General features: G+C 39.5%; 1 protein-coding gene across 4 annotated transcripts in view; it reads left to right on the top strand.

The window, feature by feature from the left end:
* Nucleotides 1-6: 6 nt before the first annotated feature.
* OFD1 (OFD1 centriole and centriolar satellite protein) overlaps nt 7-16,672 on the top strand; it is a 45,507-nt gene continuing 28,841 nt past the window's right edge. For 2 of the 4 annotated variants that reach the window (XM_035725473.1, XM_035725472.1), the window contains exons 1-5: nt 7-380; nt 558-656; nt 4,373-4,573; nt 7,213-7,281; nt 7,368-7,395. In XM_035725473.1, the coding sequence (XP_035581366.1) occupies nt 372-380; nt 558-656; nt 4,373-4,573; nt 7,213-7,281; nt 7,368-7,395 (406 nt within the window). In that variant the 5' untranslated portion in view covers nt 7-371. Of the gene's footprint in view, nt 381-557; nt 657-4,372; nt 4,574-7,212; nt 7,282-7,367; nt 7,396-16,672 lie in introns of those variants that run through there. The other 2 variants (XM_035725474.1, XM_035725475.1) reach the window with 2 other exon arrangements.

The following is a 16,672-nucleotide window of genomic DNA, read 5'->3' as shown; positions in this document are numbered from 1 at the left end:
GGGCGGTTAGGTTTGGCGGGCGGGGAAGGGCGGGATCAACGCTCAGCCCGGCGAATTCCCGGTCGTACCTCGTTTTCTCTTGTTGCCTCACTACCGGTCCCCGCCCTCCAGCCGCGTGGGAAAGTCGCGTGTGGACCACGACCCCGCCTACCCATCAGAACCGTTGAGAAAGGCAATGCGAGTCTGCTAGAGTTCCTAGTTGAGAAGCAGTGTTCAGCTCTCTTGTTCTTCCCGACTGGCCCCCAGGCAGAGACGGGGCTCTGAAGGCCGGGATTCCCCTTTGTCCTGAGCCTGTAGCTCGGGCTGGGTGTTAACTCGGGCCAAGGCAGGACCGGCTGGGCGAAGTCGGCGGCAGGGGAAGCTGACAGCCGATGGCTCAGGTAGATACACTGGCCCCTCCTCAGGGACCCGTGGAAACGTAACCTCTTGTTTGTTTTCGTTATAGTTTCTTTAACCCTGCCCAGCCTCTTCGGGTTTCCCTGGAGGCCACTGGTCTGTTTTCAGAAATTCATGGTCCATGTGCCCGCCGGGTAACCCGTAACCATTTTTTCTTCCAGTCCACTATGCCCCCCAAATCTGACGTGTTGAGTCAAGATGAACTGCGAAAAAAGCTATACCAGACGTTTAAGGATCGGGGTATACTGGACACGCTCAAGGTATCCGTTTTAGCCATATCTTTTACATAACTTTTACAAGTTAACCTGTAACGGGCAGTCCATATTTAAATACACCCAGGTCTTGGCTTTTAAAAAACAGTATGACGTAGATTGTGTTGGTAAGTTACATTTTTATGTTCCTGTGTAACTCTTTGTAATGGAATACGGAAGACTTAAATGGTTTGGAGTTTGGTCTTAAAAGAGCATATTCAAATAATAGGTTTATTGGACTGATACTAAGGTAGTGGTGGGTAGCTCTATAAAGTGAACACATTCTAATAAAGTTGGACTTGGTTTATAAATCTGGCTTGCAAGTCCTGAATTAGTAAGTGGTTTCGTAATAGTACGCGCTTTTGGAATGAAAGGAATTGACACCATATAGAAAACATTAGGTGTACTACTTACCATAGAATAACTTGGGGAATGCGAAATTTCTTCCTTAAAACGTATTGAAGTGTATAAATATTTGGGCAGCAAATATTAGTACATATTATATGAAGGAGTAGGATTAGCTCACATGTTTTCATTACTGTATACATTTCAAAAGTCTATTTTATATTTAAAATGTTAAATTAAGGGGGCACCTGGGTGGCTCAGTCCCTTGAGCCTCCAATTATTGGTTTCAGCTCAGGTCATGATCAGGGTTGCGGACTCAGCCCTTGACCAGCTGGGGGTGGGGCCTACTTAAGATTCTGTCTTTCCTTCTCCCTCTTCCTCCCTCTCCCATTGTTTTGGTAACTTAAACCTTGAGATTAATCTGAAAAATCTAGAAAAACATGGAGAAACATCGCTAATACAGCCACTAATTGGCATAAGTGTATTTTTTTTTTTTTTTTTTAAGTTATCTCCATACCCATTGCAGGGCTTGAACCCACAACCTGGAGACCCGGAGTCCCACACTCCACTGACTGAGCCAGCCAGACACCCTTCCTTTTTAATCTGATATTATGTGGTCAGCATTTTCCTGTGTCCTTTAAAGTTCCTTGAAATCCTCGTTTTCAATGGCACCGGGCTTGTCTTTGAATGTATGGGTAATTTTATGTAGCAGTCCCCTGTTGAAGATTCAGATTATACCCAGGTCTACACATTCCTTCAATTGCATCTCTCACTTTTTGCCTGGGATGGGTTAAGTGACATTACTGAACCAAAAGCCTGAGCTTTTATTCCTTAAAGATTTTATTAGAGAGAGCACGAGCAGGGGGAGGGGCAGAGGGGGTGGGAGAAGCACTCTCCCCGCTGAGCTTGGAGCCCTATTGGGCTCCATCCCAGGAACCTGAGATCCTGACCCAGGCTGAAGTCAGATGCTTAACTGACTGAGCCACCCAAGGCCTAAGCTTCAAGGCTCTCAGTATATGGGTCTTGTTCTAGCAAGATTGTAATAGTGTATATTCCACCAGCAATTTGATAATACTTATCTCTCCAATGATACTATGACATTTTTTAAAACATGGGAAAACCCTTTACTATTCCTTTGATTATTAATGGGGTTGTACATATTTTCTGGCCATTTGTATGTTTTCTGTGGATTGGCAGTTTATGTTCTTCGCCCATTTCCCCCTCCCACCCAGCAGTGTTTTATTAATGTATGAGATTTCTTTTAATAGAAACTTAATTTCTTTTCCAATTTTGCAGCCATACTTGATCTTGGTGTTCAGTTTTAATTTGGTTCTAAAAATACTGCTCTACATTTTTAATAGGGTCAAATCTCTTGGTGTTTTTTTTGCTAATTATTCTCAGTTCTTTAAGAGAACAAGTATTCACTTTTTGTGTTTTAAAAAGGCCTTATTTTTTTACAGTTAACTCTTTAACCCGCTTGGAATTAATTGTAGTGTATAATGCATTAATATGCTTTCTAATGTGGAATGGTCCTTGGATTCCTGGCCATGGCGTATTTTCTTTTACTGTCTTCTGAATTAGATTTGAGAGTGTTTCATTTGTAGTCACAAATGATACTGATGTATCCTTATCCTTCTTAAGCTGCCCTTGTTTGGGTTTGGTATCAGGATTATGCTAGCTTTGTTCACTTTACAAATGTGTATCTTCTAGAGAAATATTGGTTCCTTTTGCGGCTGGCTCTTCAATTCTGTTATTCCAGCCTTAAGTGGCAAGACAGATTTTTACTTACTAAGTCGGAGATAATTTTTGTTTTCTCAGTTCAGTGACGATGGCCTGAGTGAGTTTTAATTTTTAAAATTCATTGACTTTTTTAATGGCCTAATTAACATTCTATTTGGGTGTTTGAAAAGAATTTCTGGTGAAGTACAAAGTCCGGTATCTATTAAATGGAGTTTATCAAGTCTTTTTCCTTATGTTGAGTCTACTCTTAATGTCTGAGAGAGTTGTGCTTTGGATGCACAAGTCTCTTCTCTCCCAGTTCCCCTCCCCACCCACAATAATTGTACTTATTTCTGTTTTAGGAACATTAATTCTGAATGGATTTCCCTTATTTTTTTACATTGGCTGCTGCAGAGCCCCCAGCCAGTTGTGGCATTCCTTCCAGCAAGTGCTGGATGGCTTGCTTTTTGTGTTTGTCGAGCTGGGGATTCATCTGTAAGGTCCTTTGCTTTTTTTTCTACCTTTATTTTCCTTCCTGCTTCTGTCACTCCTCTAAATCTTATCCTGTTTCAGTATTTGTTTGCAAGATACCCTAAGGCATTTTATTAAGCTGGATTTAAATATATTCTTTAGTAGTTACAAATTTAATTAAATCATCTCTAAATTTTACTGGTGGAGAATGCTGTAATTTCTCTTGTTTTATTTCAGTTACTGAACTGTACTAGATGAGGCAGGACATGCGTATTCTGTTTGTAAATGTCTTTTTTTTTTTTTTTTTTTTTTTTTAACTGTGGGACTTTAGACATATACTAAGGCCTGGTCTATACTGGTAATTATACTGTTCTACTGTTGAGCTAAAGGATAGAAGAAAGAAGTATAACAAGAACTCCATTTGTTTCTCTTGCTTGTATTCTATTAGTATGAATTCATTAGATATCATTTACTGCTGAACCCCATGAATCTAGGCAGTGCAGTCTTAAGCTCAGCCCAGTTGTATGTTTCCAGATGATATGCAAAATAGACTAGAACAAATACCCGGTAGTCTGAGTAATTTAGGGAATTTTGTTAAGACCCAGATGAATAATGCTAGTGTTATAACCTTGAGAAAATGACCCACTTTGAACTGTAATTTCTCACTTATAAAATGTGAGAAAATTATTATACTTCAATGTCTTGAGATGTAAATACTGTATGCAAAAGTACATCTTAATATGTTTTTGGGTTTACCGATTTCTCTCTTGCATATGTGATTTCCCTTTTGGGAACCCAATTTTGTTTTGATCAATATGTCCAATATTTTCATATCCTTCAATAGTCCACAGAGAGGTGAGCAGGGGGCAGAATTGTCTCCTGCACTCAATACCCTGGTGAAAAGCTGCTGAAGGGCTTCTGGGGAAGTGAAGTTAAAGTATACATGCATTCTGGCTATCCACAAGTTAACTTGGAAGTTGGTGAAAACGAGTTTCTTTTTCCAAAACTCAGTAGGCTACTTGTGTCACAGGGTTATCTAGGGAATGGTTCCTAACTTTTGGTCACGGATCCAGAACCATTCTGGAAATAAGGATGCTAATTCATGTGACAAATCTGTATATCTCCAGTGAAACAATCCTGCTGAAATTTTTTTTCTTTCTTGGTTATTTTTGTTTGTGTTTTTGAGCTAGACACAGCTCCGAAACCAGCTGATTCACGAATTGATGCACCCTGTGTTGAGTGGAGAACTGCAGCCCCGGTCCATTTCAGTGGAAGGGAGTGCCCTCTTAATAGGCGCTTCTAACTCTCTAGTGGCAGATCACTTACAAAGATGTGGCTACGAGTATTCACTCTCTGTTTTCTTTCCAGAAAGTGGTTTGGCCAAAGAAAAGGTAAAGTCTTTCCTTTTCTCTTTTTGAATTTTCTATTAATAGCTTTTTTCTGAGATAACAGTAAGTGCTGCATAATAGTGGAGTATTCCTTGGCTAGCGAGGTCCGTTTCTCATTCATCTTTGAATTCACATCATATGTTCTATCACGTAACGAAGGGGAAGTACTGAAGTTGATTGTTTATTGTTATCAATTCCTTGGACTCTCGATTAGTTTTTGGTAAAATTGTGATGTGTAGAATCACTGTTTTGGAGCTAGAATTATCCTCCCATTCTGTGTAGTCTGCTAAGACTCACAGTTGCCTTTTATGTTGAATGTCTATTGTAAGATTGTCACTGTATTAGGCACACTGCAGATGATGAGGAACCAGTCTCTGGAGAGGTGAAGTACTTTGCTCAAGGTCACATGATTTGTAAATATCAGTGCAGGGCGGTAAATCTAGATCTCTAAAATATGTTCTTACCATGTTAAAGTCTCTTCAGAGATTTCTATTCTTTAGGATTACACAAGAGAAGTGAGGGATACAATAGTTTTTAAAAGTCTATGACATTCTCAAATACTAAAACCTGTTTTTACCAATTTTCTAATTTATGTTTAACAGTAATGTTGGAGAAATCTAGTCACACTTGATTATTTTAAAGACTGATACAGCAGACTTTGCCTATTTTTTTTAATAGACTTAATTTTTTAGAGCAGTTGAGGTTCAGATCAAAATTGAGCAGAAAGGAGGATATCCCATATGCTCCCTGCTCCCACACATGCACAGCCTCCCCTCCTAGCAACATTTTTTGTTACGTACGTGACTTTTTTTTTTTTTTTTTTTTTTTGAAAGAGGGAGGCGGGGAGGGGCAGAAAGAGGAAAAGAGAGAATCTTTAGCAGGCTCCGTGCCCATTGTGGAGCCCACAGTAGGACTTGATATCACGGCCCTGGGAGCCAAAATCAAGAGTCAGACACTTAACTGACTGAGCCACCCAGGTGCCCCTATTATATACATTTTTGCCATAGAATCTACATTGTCCCATCTTATCACCTGAAGTCCGTGGTTTATTTTTATTTATTTTTTAAAAGATTTATTTGAGAGCGAGAGAGAGCAGGAACAGGGAAAGGGGCAGGGGGAGAAGCAGACTCCCTGCTCAGCAGAGAGCCCGAAATGGGGCTCGATCCCAGGCCCCCAGGACCATGACCTGAGCTGAAGGCAGTTGCTTAACCACCTGAGCCACCCAGGTGCCCCTAAAGTCCATAGTTTTAACTCTTGGTGTTGTCTCTCTATTTTTATTCTTTTTTTTTTTTTTTAAAGATTTTATTTATTTGACAGTGAGAGAGGGAACACAAGCAGGGGGAGTGGGAAAGGGAGAAGCAGGCTTCCCGCCGAGCAGGGAGCCTGATGCGGGGCTCGATCCCAGGACCCTGAGATCATGACCTGAGCCGAAGGCAGTTGCTTAACCAACTGAGCCACCCAGGCGCCCCTCTCTATTTTTATTCTTTATCTTGTCTATGATTGACTAAAAGTTTCATACTCAGATGTTTTAAGAAAATAAGAACAATGTTAGTATTTGAAAAATTCAAATATGCTGTATTTATTAACAACCAAATTTTATTTATCAACATTAGGAGTTCTTGTTTGGTCCGTCACTCTTTAAATTTTGTTGTTGTTGTTGTTTGTTTGTTTAAAGTAAGCTCTAATCCCAACGTGGGCTTGAACTCATGACCTCAAGATCAAGAGTCACATGTTCTACTGACTGAGCCAGCCAGATACCCTGAAGTTTCCAATCATGTTTCATAATTTAACTTTTTGGATGAGTAACAGTCAATAACATAGTGGTTAAAGCAGTAGTTAATACAGTTCACATACTTAAAGGTTTCTACTCTAAAATGCTGTACAGAATATTTTCTATAAAGGAAAACCACTTGAAAGCCTATCCACGTTCTCAGGGTAGGTCTAGTAAATGACAAATATTGTAGTAGAAATAAGAATAGCCGCCCAAGGGGTGCCTGGGTGGCTCAGTTGGTTAGGCATCTGCCTTCGGCTCAGGTCATGATTCTGGAGTCCCAGGATTCCCCCTCACCCCATTCGGGCTCCCTGCTCAGTGGGAGTCTGCTTATCCCTCTGCCCCTTTCCCTGCTTGCTCTCTCTAATAAATAAATAAAATCTTAAAAAAAAAAAAAGGCCACCGAAAATGTTTAAGACTATTTTAGGTATGATTTAGTTATTCGTTGTGGTAAAGACAGTAAACCTTCAGTTCATTTATATTTTGAAGCAATAGTACTTTAAAAACTATTGCAGTTGAAAGACTCTGGAATTCAGACATGTCTTCACTGGTTCATCAGCTATTTGAGTGTTTGTAATCTATAAGGCATTAACCATTTAGACCTATTAGACCAATTATCTTCATTGTGAAATATTTGGAGGTTAATTATGTGATCAAGAAAAATACTTTATCCTTGTGACTTTAATATGTTTGTTATCAATCAGTAGTATAAGAAAGTGCTTCAATTTTATATTAGCATGGTTTTATTTTGTAATTTAATCTGAAGCATGACTCTTAGTCTTCAGAAATGTCCTAGTTTATCCTTTAAACATTGATGTAAAAAATACGTCTAATTTTTCTTTTTTTTTTTTTAACTTTTCTTTTCCTTAAGGTATTTACTATGCAAGATCTATTACAACTCATTAAAATCAACCCTGAATCCAGTCTCTACAAATCACTGGTAGGATTGTTTAGTTTTTATAACCTGCTTTGGTCTGTTAATTGTAACTGAACAGTTGAATAAAGATAAATATTTTCTTTTAACAGATTTCAGGATTTGATAAAGAAAACAAAGGTAGGAGCCTTCATCTTTGTAGAAAATAGCAACATTTTTGTCATGTACTTTTTCCTGTAAAACTATGAAAGTAATAATACTGAGGGGTATGAGTAGGGAATTTAATATGAATTTGAGTTTCCATGCTGTGACAGTACCTTACCTTTTTATCTAATTTTTTAAGAAGCTTTTATTTAAGTAATCTCTACACCCAACGTGGAGCTTGAAGTCGTGATCCTAAGATCTAGGAGTCACATGCTCCACTGACTGAGCCAGCCAGGCGCCCCAATACCTTACCTTTGAATAAACGGAATAATTCATCCATTTTGACAAATGTAGATCACTTCCCCAAATTTCAGTCTTTCTTAATTGCTCTTAGATACTCAAAAAGCTATAGACAGAAGTTGATAGAACCCTAGAAATGATGTGAAAGCTACATTTTGTTCCCACTGTTGAGACCATTTCCGCACACACAAACTAACAATTTTAAGGCTAGGTTTCTTTGTAGCCTAGCTCTCCCCCTCAAGTACAGTTTATAGATCATTAATATTTGCTTAAAAAATTGAAGTATCTGGTCAGTAATAAGTGCTGCATATGTATTTTTTTATTAAGTGTTTATATGAGCCTGATAAATTGCTTTCGTCTTGGCTTTGATAATAACCTTCATAGAGTCCATAACATGCCAGACCATGGGCTAGACTTGACGATGGACCTTGTAGCATGAACTTAAGCTGGTAACTTGCCTGTAATGCATATTCTTTGGGTCTATTTTAAGTAATCTGTAACATTATGTAGTGGCCCTTTTGTGTTGGTGTGCTCCTGGATTTTGTTTGTTGCCAGTATTGCTGCCATCCCCAGTAGGGCATTCATTTAGAACTTAGCATTCAGCAAATATTTGAGTACTTAGTTTCTGCCAACCATTAGTCTGTGGCTTAATTGCCTAGTTTCTTGAGAGTAATATTAGCAGAGGATGAGTAAATCAGATCACAAGACATTCTGGAGTGCCTGTAAAGTAGGTCATCCATACTGAACTTCAGTATGGTAAGTGATCCTATATTCAGTATTCCAAGACGGTACTGTCTAATGTAAATTTCCCGTAATGATGGGGATGTCTGTGTCTGTGCTATCGGGTATGGTATCTACTAGCCATGTGTGGCTATTAAACATTTGAAATGTGGCTAGTGTAACTGAACTGACTCTTAAATTTAAATAGCCATACGTGAATAGTGGTTATGACATTGGACAGGGCACAGATCTAAGGTATATAGTGGATATCTGTAGCTTAACTATTCTTTCAGAAGGAAACTTGGGGCCTAAAGGGATATTAAGAAATAATCCACTTATTAGAGGTATTTCACATTATCTTTAAAAATAGTTTTTCACCTTTACACACTGTTTAAATGCTTCTGGTTCAGAAAGACATGTGGTTAACAGCTCTTACCAGCTTCACCCAGCATCCTAGTGTAAGTTCTGAAATTCAGAAAAACTATGCATAGCAGACATGTCAGGCATCCTCATGACAAAATTTGGGTAGAACTCTTGGCTGACACTAAAACAGCTATTGTTAAAATGAAATAATTTGAAAAAATTCGTGTCTTCCAATTGAGAACATCAGAAAACATGTAGGAAGATATTTTGTGCCCGTTTATGCCCTAACAGAGACCTATAGTTTTATCTTACTCTTTCTGTATTTGAGGGTTCTGGGTTGTTGAATGGCCATAGTACTTTTCTCCTAGATTACACTTACCCATCCTTTCCGCCCCTAACTTTTCAGAGATAATAATGCCGAGAAAAAAAAGCTGTGCAGAGCATTTGGATGAGGGCAGAAAGTTTGGACATTGGCTCTTTGTTTTCTGGAGCTTAAAATCCTTACCTGTGATGGGTAAAAGAATAGCTACATATACCAGTGGGATAGAACAGCAAGCCCAGAAATCAGTCTACACAAATACAGTTGACCCTTGGACACCACGGGGGCTAGGGGCTCTGACCCTCCCCACCGGGGCCGCTGCACAGTCCCAGTCCACATAGAATTGTTGACTGCCCCAAAACTAACAGCCAGCTGCTGACTGGAAGCCTTACTGATAACATAAACTGTCAACACATATTTTGTGTGTTAAGTGTATTATATACTGTACTCTCAAAGTAAGCTAGAGAAGAGTGTGTTGTTAAGAATCAAAACAAAGAGAAAATACGTTAACAGTACTGCCCTATATGGATTGAAAAAAATCCCCCATATAAAGGCCCTGTTGTTCAAGGGTCAACTGTGTAGTCAACTGATTTTTGATAAAGGGTGAAGGTAGTTCAAGGGAGGAAGGATGGTCTTTTCCACATGTGGTACTGGAACAATTGGATACTCATACACCAAAATGAACCTAGCCACAGACCTTATACCTTACATAAGAATTAAAATAAACTGTAGATCTAATTTTAAATATGAAACTATAAAACTTATGTAAGAAAACATTAAAACATGTATGTGACCTTCGGTTTGGTGAGGAGCTAAAACACTAAAAGCATATATATGAAAGAAAAAAATTGACCAGTTAGACTTCATTAAAATCAAAAACATCTGCTCTGAAAGACATTGAGAATGAAAAGACGAGCCCCAGACTGGGAGAAAATATTTGCAAAGGCACATCTCCTAAAAGACTTGTATCAAAAATACACAAAGAACTCTTAAAGAGACAACCCAGTTAAAAAATGGGTAAAGGATCTGAACAGACATGTCACCAAAGAAGATACAGAGATGGCAAATAAGCTACAAAAAGATGTTCAATGGCAGTTGTTATTAGGGCAAGGCGAATAAAACAACAAAGATCTCCCCATACCCCTGTTAAAATGGTAGAAATCCAGACTACTTACAACCCCAAATGTTGGTGAGGATGTGGAGCAACAGGAACTCCCATTCACTGATAGTGTGAATGCAAAATGGTATAGCCACTTGGGGAGATGGCTGGCTTCTCACAAAGCTAAACATAGTCTTACCATACCATCTGACAGTGATGCTCCTATTTACCCAGCTGATTAGAAAACTTTCATCCACATATAGCAACTCTATCACAATTGCCAGAAATTGGGAGCAACCAAAATGTCCTGGAGTAGGTGAATGGATAAACAAGCTGTGGTACAGCCAGACAGTGGAATACTATTAGGCTGAAAGTAATGAATTGTGAATCCATGCAAAAATAAAATCTGGGGCGCCTGGGTGGTGCAGTTGGTTAAGCGTCCAACTCTTGGTTTTGGCTCAGGTCATGATGTCAGGGTTGTGGGATCAAGCCCTGCATCAGGCTCCCTGCTCAGCAGGGAGTCTGTTTCTCCCTCTCCCTCTGCTCCTCTCCTCTGTGCTCTCTCTCTATGAAAGTCTTAAAAAAAAAAATTGCAAAAAAAAGAAAAAGGCAAAACTATAGAGCTGGTAAGTGGATTGGTGGTTGCCAGGGATTTGGAGGGAAGGGGTGTAGGAGGTTGAATAGGTGAAGCATAAGGAATTCTTCAGGGTCATGAAGGTATTTTGTACGATACTGTAATGGTAGGATATATAGCACTAGATATTGGTCAAAGCCTGTAGAACTTTATAGTACAAAGGGTGAACCTTAATGTAAGCAAATTTAGGAGGTCAGGTGATCCCAGGATGGACTGCAGTATGTGACAAAACCATCTAATAACCTTACTGGAGGGGATGGGGAAAAAAGATAACTGAGCTTGACCAACTTTGGAAATGAATACTGTGAGGCTAAAAGCAAATGAAACTGTATATAGGCACCATATTCGGAGTGACAGTTACTTCTCATGGAGGTATTGGTTAACAATTTGGAAACCATTGTACATGTATGATGGAACTGAACAGTTAACTAAATGGATAGTAGAGGGTGAAAGCTGGGTTTCTCACTGTTAGAGTGCAATTTCACAGATCAGTAAGATGATGAGGCTAGAATGATCCATGTGGTAATGGATTTGTTGGAGCCCTCAGTATAAGCTCAAGTGTTGCTTAATACAGATGCAGAGGATGTATGGAAGTATTTATAGATATGTCTCTACACAGGTTAGTGGAATATTCAAATTTCCTTGTTCTGCAGGCTGAGAGAGCCTAGAAGCAGTGACCCCCCAATAGCCATGAGCACACCTAGTGCCCACTTTGGAACACTTAAGATTTGGTTTCCAGTACCATTCCATAATAATAGGAACCAAGGCTGCCTGGAGCAATGGCTGATTCCAGGACTGGGGCAGAGAATGTACAAGATGAGCCTGGAGTCTTTTACAGTGCCAGATGAAAGGAAATCCTTAATTAAAAAAAAAAAAAAAATCCACTGTGAAAGAGCTTCCAAAGGCCAAAGCTAGAACACATGGAGCAACAAAATAAAATATTGGATTATATAAAATATTACATAATCACATAGGAATTGAAATAGAATGTATAAAATACCCATGAGTTCGTACCAGTGTAAAGAAATTCTTGAATAAATGAGACTAGAGAATCCCTTCTTAGAGGGGTGTATATATGGGGAGGGGAGAAGGGAGTAGTGAACTAATGAGGGGCCTGTGAATAGTACTACAGAACTGGGAAAAGGTGACCATTCACCTAGAATGAGTGAGGGGAAGAGCACATCTCGAAAGATTATCTACTGCAGCATCTTGAAGAAAATTTCTGCAGTAGGTCTACCTTTTCTGTAAAGGCAAAGCAGACACACCTGAGCATAACAGGGGAGAGAGAGAGAGAACAGGAACCCTGGGGGGAGAGAAGGTCAAGAGAAGATCAGTGGATGAGCCAAAGAGGAACTGCAAGCCATGGATATGAAAGAACAGAGTGTAGGTCACGTTAGAGGAAGTGAGAAACAGTAGATTTTAAAATATTCAGAAAACGGAAAAAAGAAACAGGCCTTTAACTTGGCTGGTGCAGAAGCTAAATCCTTCCAACTGTTTTTTTTGTTTGTTTGTTTTTAAGATTTTTATTTATTTGACAGAGACACAGCGAGAGCGGGAACACAAGCAGGGGGAGTGGGAGAGGGAGAAGCAGGCTTCTTGCCGAGCAGGGAGCCCGATGCGGGGCTCGATCCCAGGACCCTGGGATCATGCCCTGAGCCGAAGGCAGATGCTTAACTGACTGAGCTACTCAGGCGCCCCGGAGTGACTTCAATTTTGAAAGAGGTTCTATTTTGAGTAAATCATGTGCTACAGAGAACTTGTGAAAGGAAGGGTGAGTGGCTGACTTCATTGTTGTCCTGCTGTTGGCCACAGCCACCCCACCTCCACCAACCACCACCCTGATCAGTTATCAGCCATCAACACCAAGGCAAGACCCTCCCCCAGCAAGAGTATGACTGGTTGAAAGCCCAAATGATGGCTAGCATTTTTATTTTTATTTTTTATTATTTTTTAAAGATTTTATTGACAGCGGTACAGCAAGAGGAGGAACATAAGCAGGGGAAGTGGGAGAGGGAGAAGCAGGCTTCCTGCAGAGCAGGGAGCTCGATGCGGGGCTCGATCCCAGGACCCTGGGACCATGACCTGAGCCTGAAGGCAGATGCTTAATGACTGAGCCACCCAGGCGCCCCAATTTTTAGCAATATTTTTAAATTAAGATATGTACATTGCTGTTTTAGACATAGTGAATGTTATTGCACACTTAGGCTCGAGTATAGTGGAAACATGACTTTTATATGTACTGGGAAACATTTATTAGACTTGATTTATTGTGATACTGTATTGCACTGGTCTGGAACTGAAATTGCAGGATCACTAAGGTATTTCTGTATTTTTTTTTAATGGATGTGTCCCGATTAACTTAATGCCATAACTGATGAATCCAGTAGCATTATGGACAATGCAGTCATGAACATTTTATATATATATATATATATATATGTATGTATACCTATTTTCAATCAAAATATTTGTATAATACAAAATGCAGAAATTATAAATATAGCTTGGTGAAACCATCAAAAAATAAATGTACCCAGGAAATACCTCCCACCACAAGAAATAGAACAATGCCAGCATCCCAGAAGCCTCCCTTGTATCCTTCCCAATCACTATGCTTTCCCTATTACCCAGTCTTAACTGCTATTCTGATATCTAGCACCATAGATTATTAATGCCTGTTTTTACACTTTATATGCATGTAGTCCTACAATATATCTTTTTTTTAAACTTTATTTATTTGAGAGAGGGACAGAGAGAGAGCATAGTGGGGTGAGGGGCAGAGGGAAAAGCAGACTCCCCGCCGAGCAGGGAACCCGATGCGGGGCTCGATCCCAGGACCCTGGGACCATGACCTGAGCCGAAGGCAGACGCTTAATGACTGAGCCACCCAGGCGCCCCCCTACAATATATCTTGAGTGTGGCTTCTTTCTCTCAGCATTATGACATTGATTGATACTATTTTAGCATTGGTTTGTTCATATTAATTGCTATGTATTCCATTGTGTGAGTATATGGTTATTTTTTACTCAAGTATAATATAGTGTTATATTAGTTTCAGGTGTACAGTATAATGATTCAACAATTCTATATATTTCTCAGTACTAATCGTAACAAGTATACTCTTAATCCTCTATTTCACTCATAGCCCCACCTACCTCCCCTCTGGCAACTATCAATTCTATGGATTTTAAGAGTCTGTCTCTTTTTCCTTTGTTTCTCCATGTATTTGTACTTTCCAGATTTTTTTCTTACGGTTGATTTCTAGTTGCATACTGTTGTGGTTGGAAAAGATACATGATATGACTTCAGTCTTGTTGAATTTGAGACTTGTTGGCCTAACGTGATCTGTTTTGGAGAATGTTTAATGTGCACTTGAAAAGAATGTGTATTCTGCTGTTTTAAGATGGAACCTTCTGAATATATCTGTTAGCCCCATCTGGTCCAGCATGTCCTTCAAAGCCACTATTTCCTTATTGATTTTCTGTCTGTCTGATCTGTCCATTGATGTAAGCAGAGTGTTATACTCCCTTACTATTATATTATATCAATTACTTCCTTTGCGTTTATTATTAGCTGTTTTATATATTTGGGTGCTATTGTGTTGGGTGCATAAGTATTTACATTGTTCTTTTTTTTTTTTTATTTTAAGATTTTATTTTTAAGTAATCTCTACACCCAGCGTGGAGCTTGAACTCACAACCCAGGGATCAAGAGTTGCATGCTCCACCATTTGCCAGATAAATGTTTTTTCATCCCTTCACTTTCAGTCTACATGTATGTTTAGGTCTGAAGTGATTCTCCTTTAGGCAGCATATAGATGGGTCTTGCTTTTTTTTTTATTAAGATTTATTTATTTAGAGAGCAAGAGAGAGCCACATACGAATGGAGGGAAGGGCAGAATGAGCCATCTTCAAGCAGACTCCCTGTTGAGCAAGGAGCCTGGTGAGGGGCCCGATCCCATAATGCGTGAAATCATGACCTGAGCCAAAACCAAGAGTCAGACACTTAACCAGCTGAGCCACTCAGGTGCCCCATAGATGGATCTTATTTTTTTGTCCATTCAGTCACCCTACGTTTTTTGAGTGGAGCATTTAGTCCATTTACATTGAAAGTAATTATTGATAGGTGTGTACTTATTGCCATTTTGTTACATGTTGTATGTTCTCTGTTCCTTTCTTGCTCTCTATGATCACAGTTTGCTGGCTTTCTTTAGTGATGTACTTAGATTTCTTTCTCCTTATTTTTGGTGTATCAGTGGTTTTGATTTGTTATATTTAGGCTTATATTAACATCTTATGCATACATCTGTGTATGCATATGTTGATGGTTGCTTAAATTTGAACCCATTCTAAAAGCACTAAATTTTTACTCATCTCCCCCATTCATTTTATGTATTATGATGTCATACTTTACATCCTTTTATTTTGTGAATCTCCTGACTGATTTTTACAGATATAATTGATTTTACTGCTTTACTTTAATCTCCGTGCTGGTTTTATAAGTGATTAATCTACTTTTATTATGTTTGTATATAACTGTGAAATTTTTTCCTATCCTAACTTTCTTATTCCTGATTATGGCCTTTTCTTAAAATTCAGAGAACTCCCATTAACATTTCTTGTAGGGCTGGTTTAGTGGTAATGAACTCCTTTAACTTTTGTCTGGGAAACTCTTCACTTCTCCTATTCTGAATGATAGCCTTGCTGGGTAGAGTATGCTTGGTTGCAGATTTTTTTTTTCCTTTCAGCACTTTGAATGTATGTCGCCATGCCCTTGTGGCCTGCAGAATTTCTGAAAAATCAGCTTCTAGCCTTTTGGGGTTTCCTTTGTATATAACTGTTTGCTGCTTTTAAAATTCTCTATCACCACTTTTTGCCATGTTAATTATGTGTTTTGGTGTGGACCTCCTTAGGTTGATTTTGTTGCGGTCTCTCTGTGCCTCCTGCATCTGGATTTCTGTTTCCCTCCCCAGGTGGAGGATGTTTTCAGCTATTATGTCTTCAAATAAATTTTTTGTCCCCTTTTTTCTCTCTTCTCCTTCTGGGATCCCTATGATGCAAATGTTATTATGCTTGATGGTGTTGCTGAGTTCCCTTAACCTATTCTCATTATTTATTATTCTTTTTTCTTTTTGGTGTTCATCTTGGGAACTTTCCATTACTCTGGCTTCCAGCTCACCGATCCGTTCTTCTGTCTCCTCTAATCTGCTATTGATTTCCCTCTAGTGTATTTTTAATTTCAGTTGTTGAGTCTTTCATCTGTGATTGGTTCTTTTTTATATTTTCTCTCTCTTTGATGATGGTCTCACTGAGATCCTGCACTCTTCTCAAGTCCATCAAGTATCTTTATTACCATTACTTTGAATTCTTTTTTTTTTTTTTTTTTTTTTTAAGTAGGCTCCATGCCTAGCATGGACCCCAACGCAGGGCCTCAACTCACGACGCTGAGATCAAGACCTGACCTGAGATCAGGAGTCAGACACTTAACCAACTGAGCCACGCAGGTGTCCCCATTACTTTGAATTCTTTATCAGGCATATTGCTTTTCTCCATTTCATTTAGCTGTTTAAAGGGCCAGTCTGGAGTTGCCATGGGATTGTAGTTGGGTGTTGTCAGCAGTCAGACCAGATCCCTGCTCTTAGCCTGTTTCCTGGGGCTGAGAGGTGGTTGGCGGGTGGGGCTGGCAGATCAGATGTCTGCCCTGAGTCCATTTGCTGGGGCTGTAGTTGAGCGGGTGTGTGTGGTTATCCTGTCCTATCTCCAGGGCAGGAGTCACTCTGTAGTGGTGGCTTATGGGGTGTATCGTGGCAGGAGCTGCTTTGGAGGGACTCCTGCCACTTGGGCATTGGATGGGCCAGATCTGCAGGAGAACATGGGAG

The sequence above is a fragment of the Zalophus californianus genome, chromosome X (genome assembly GCF_009762305.2).
Source record: "Zalophus californianus isolate mZalCal1 chromosome X, mZalCal1.pri.v2, whole genome shotgun sequence".
Lineage (NCBI taxonomy): Eukaryota > Metazoa > Chordata > Mammalia > Carnivora > Otariidae > Zalophus > Zalophus californianus.
The sequence above is the reverse complement of the archived record's forward strand: the minus strand, read 5'-3'. Positions and strand labels throughout refer to the sequence as shown.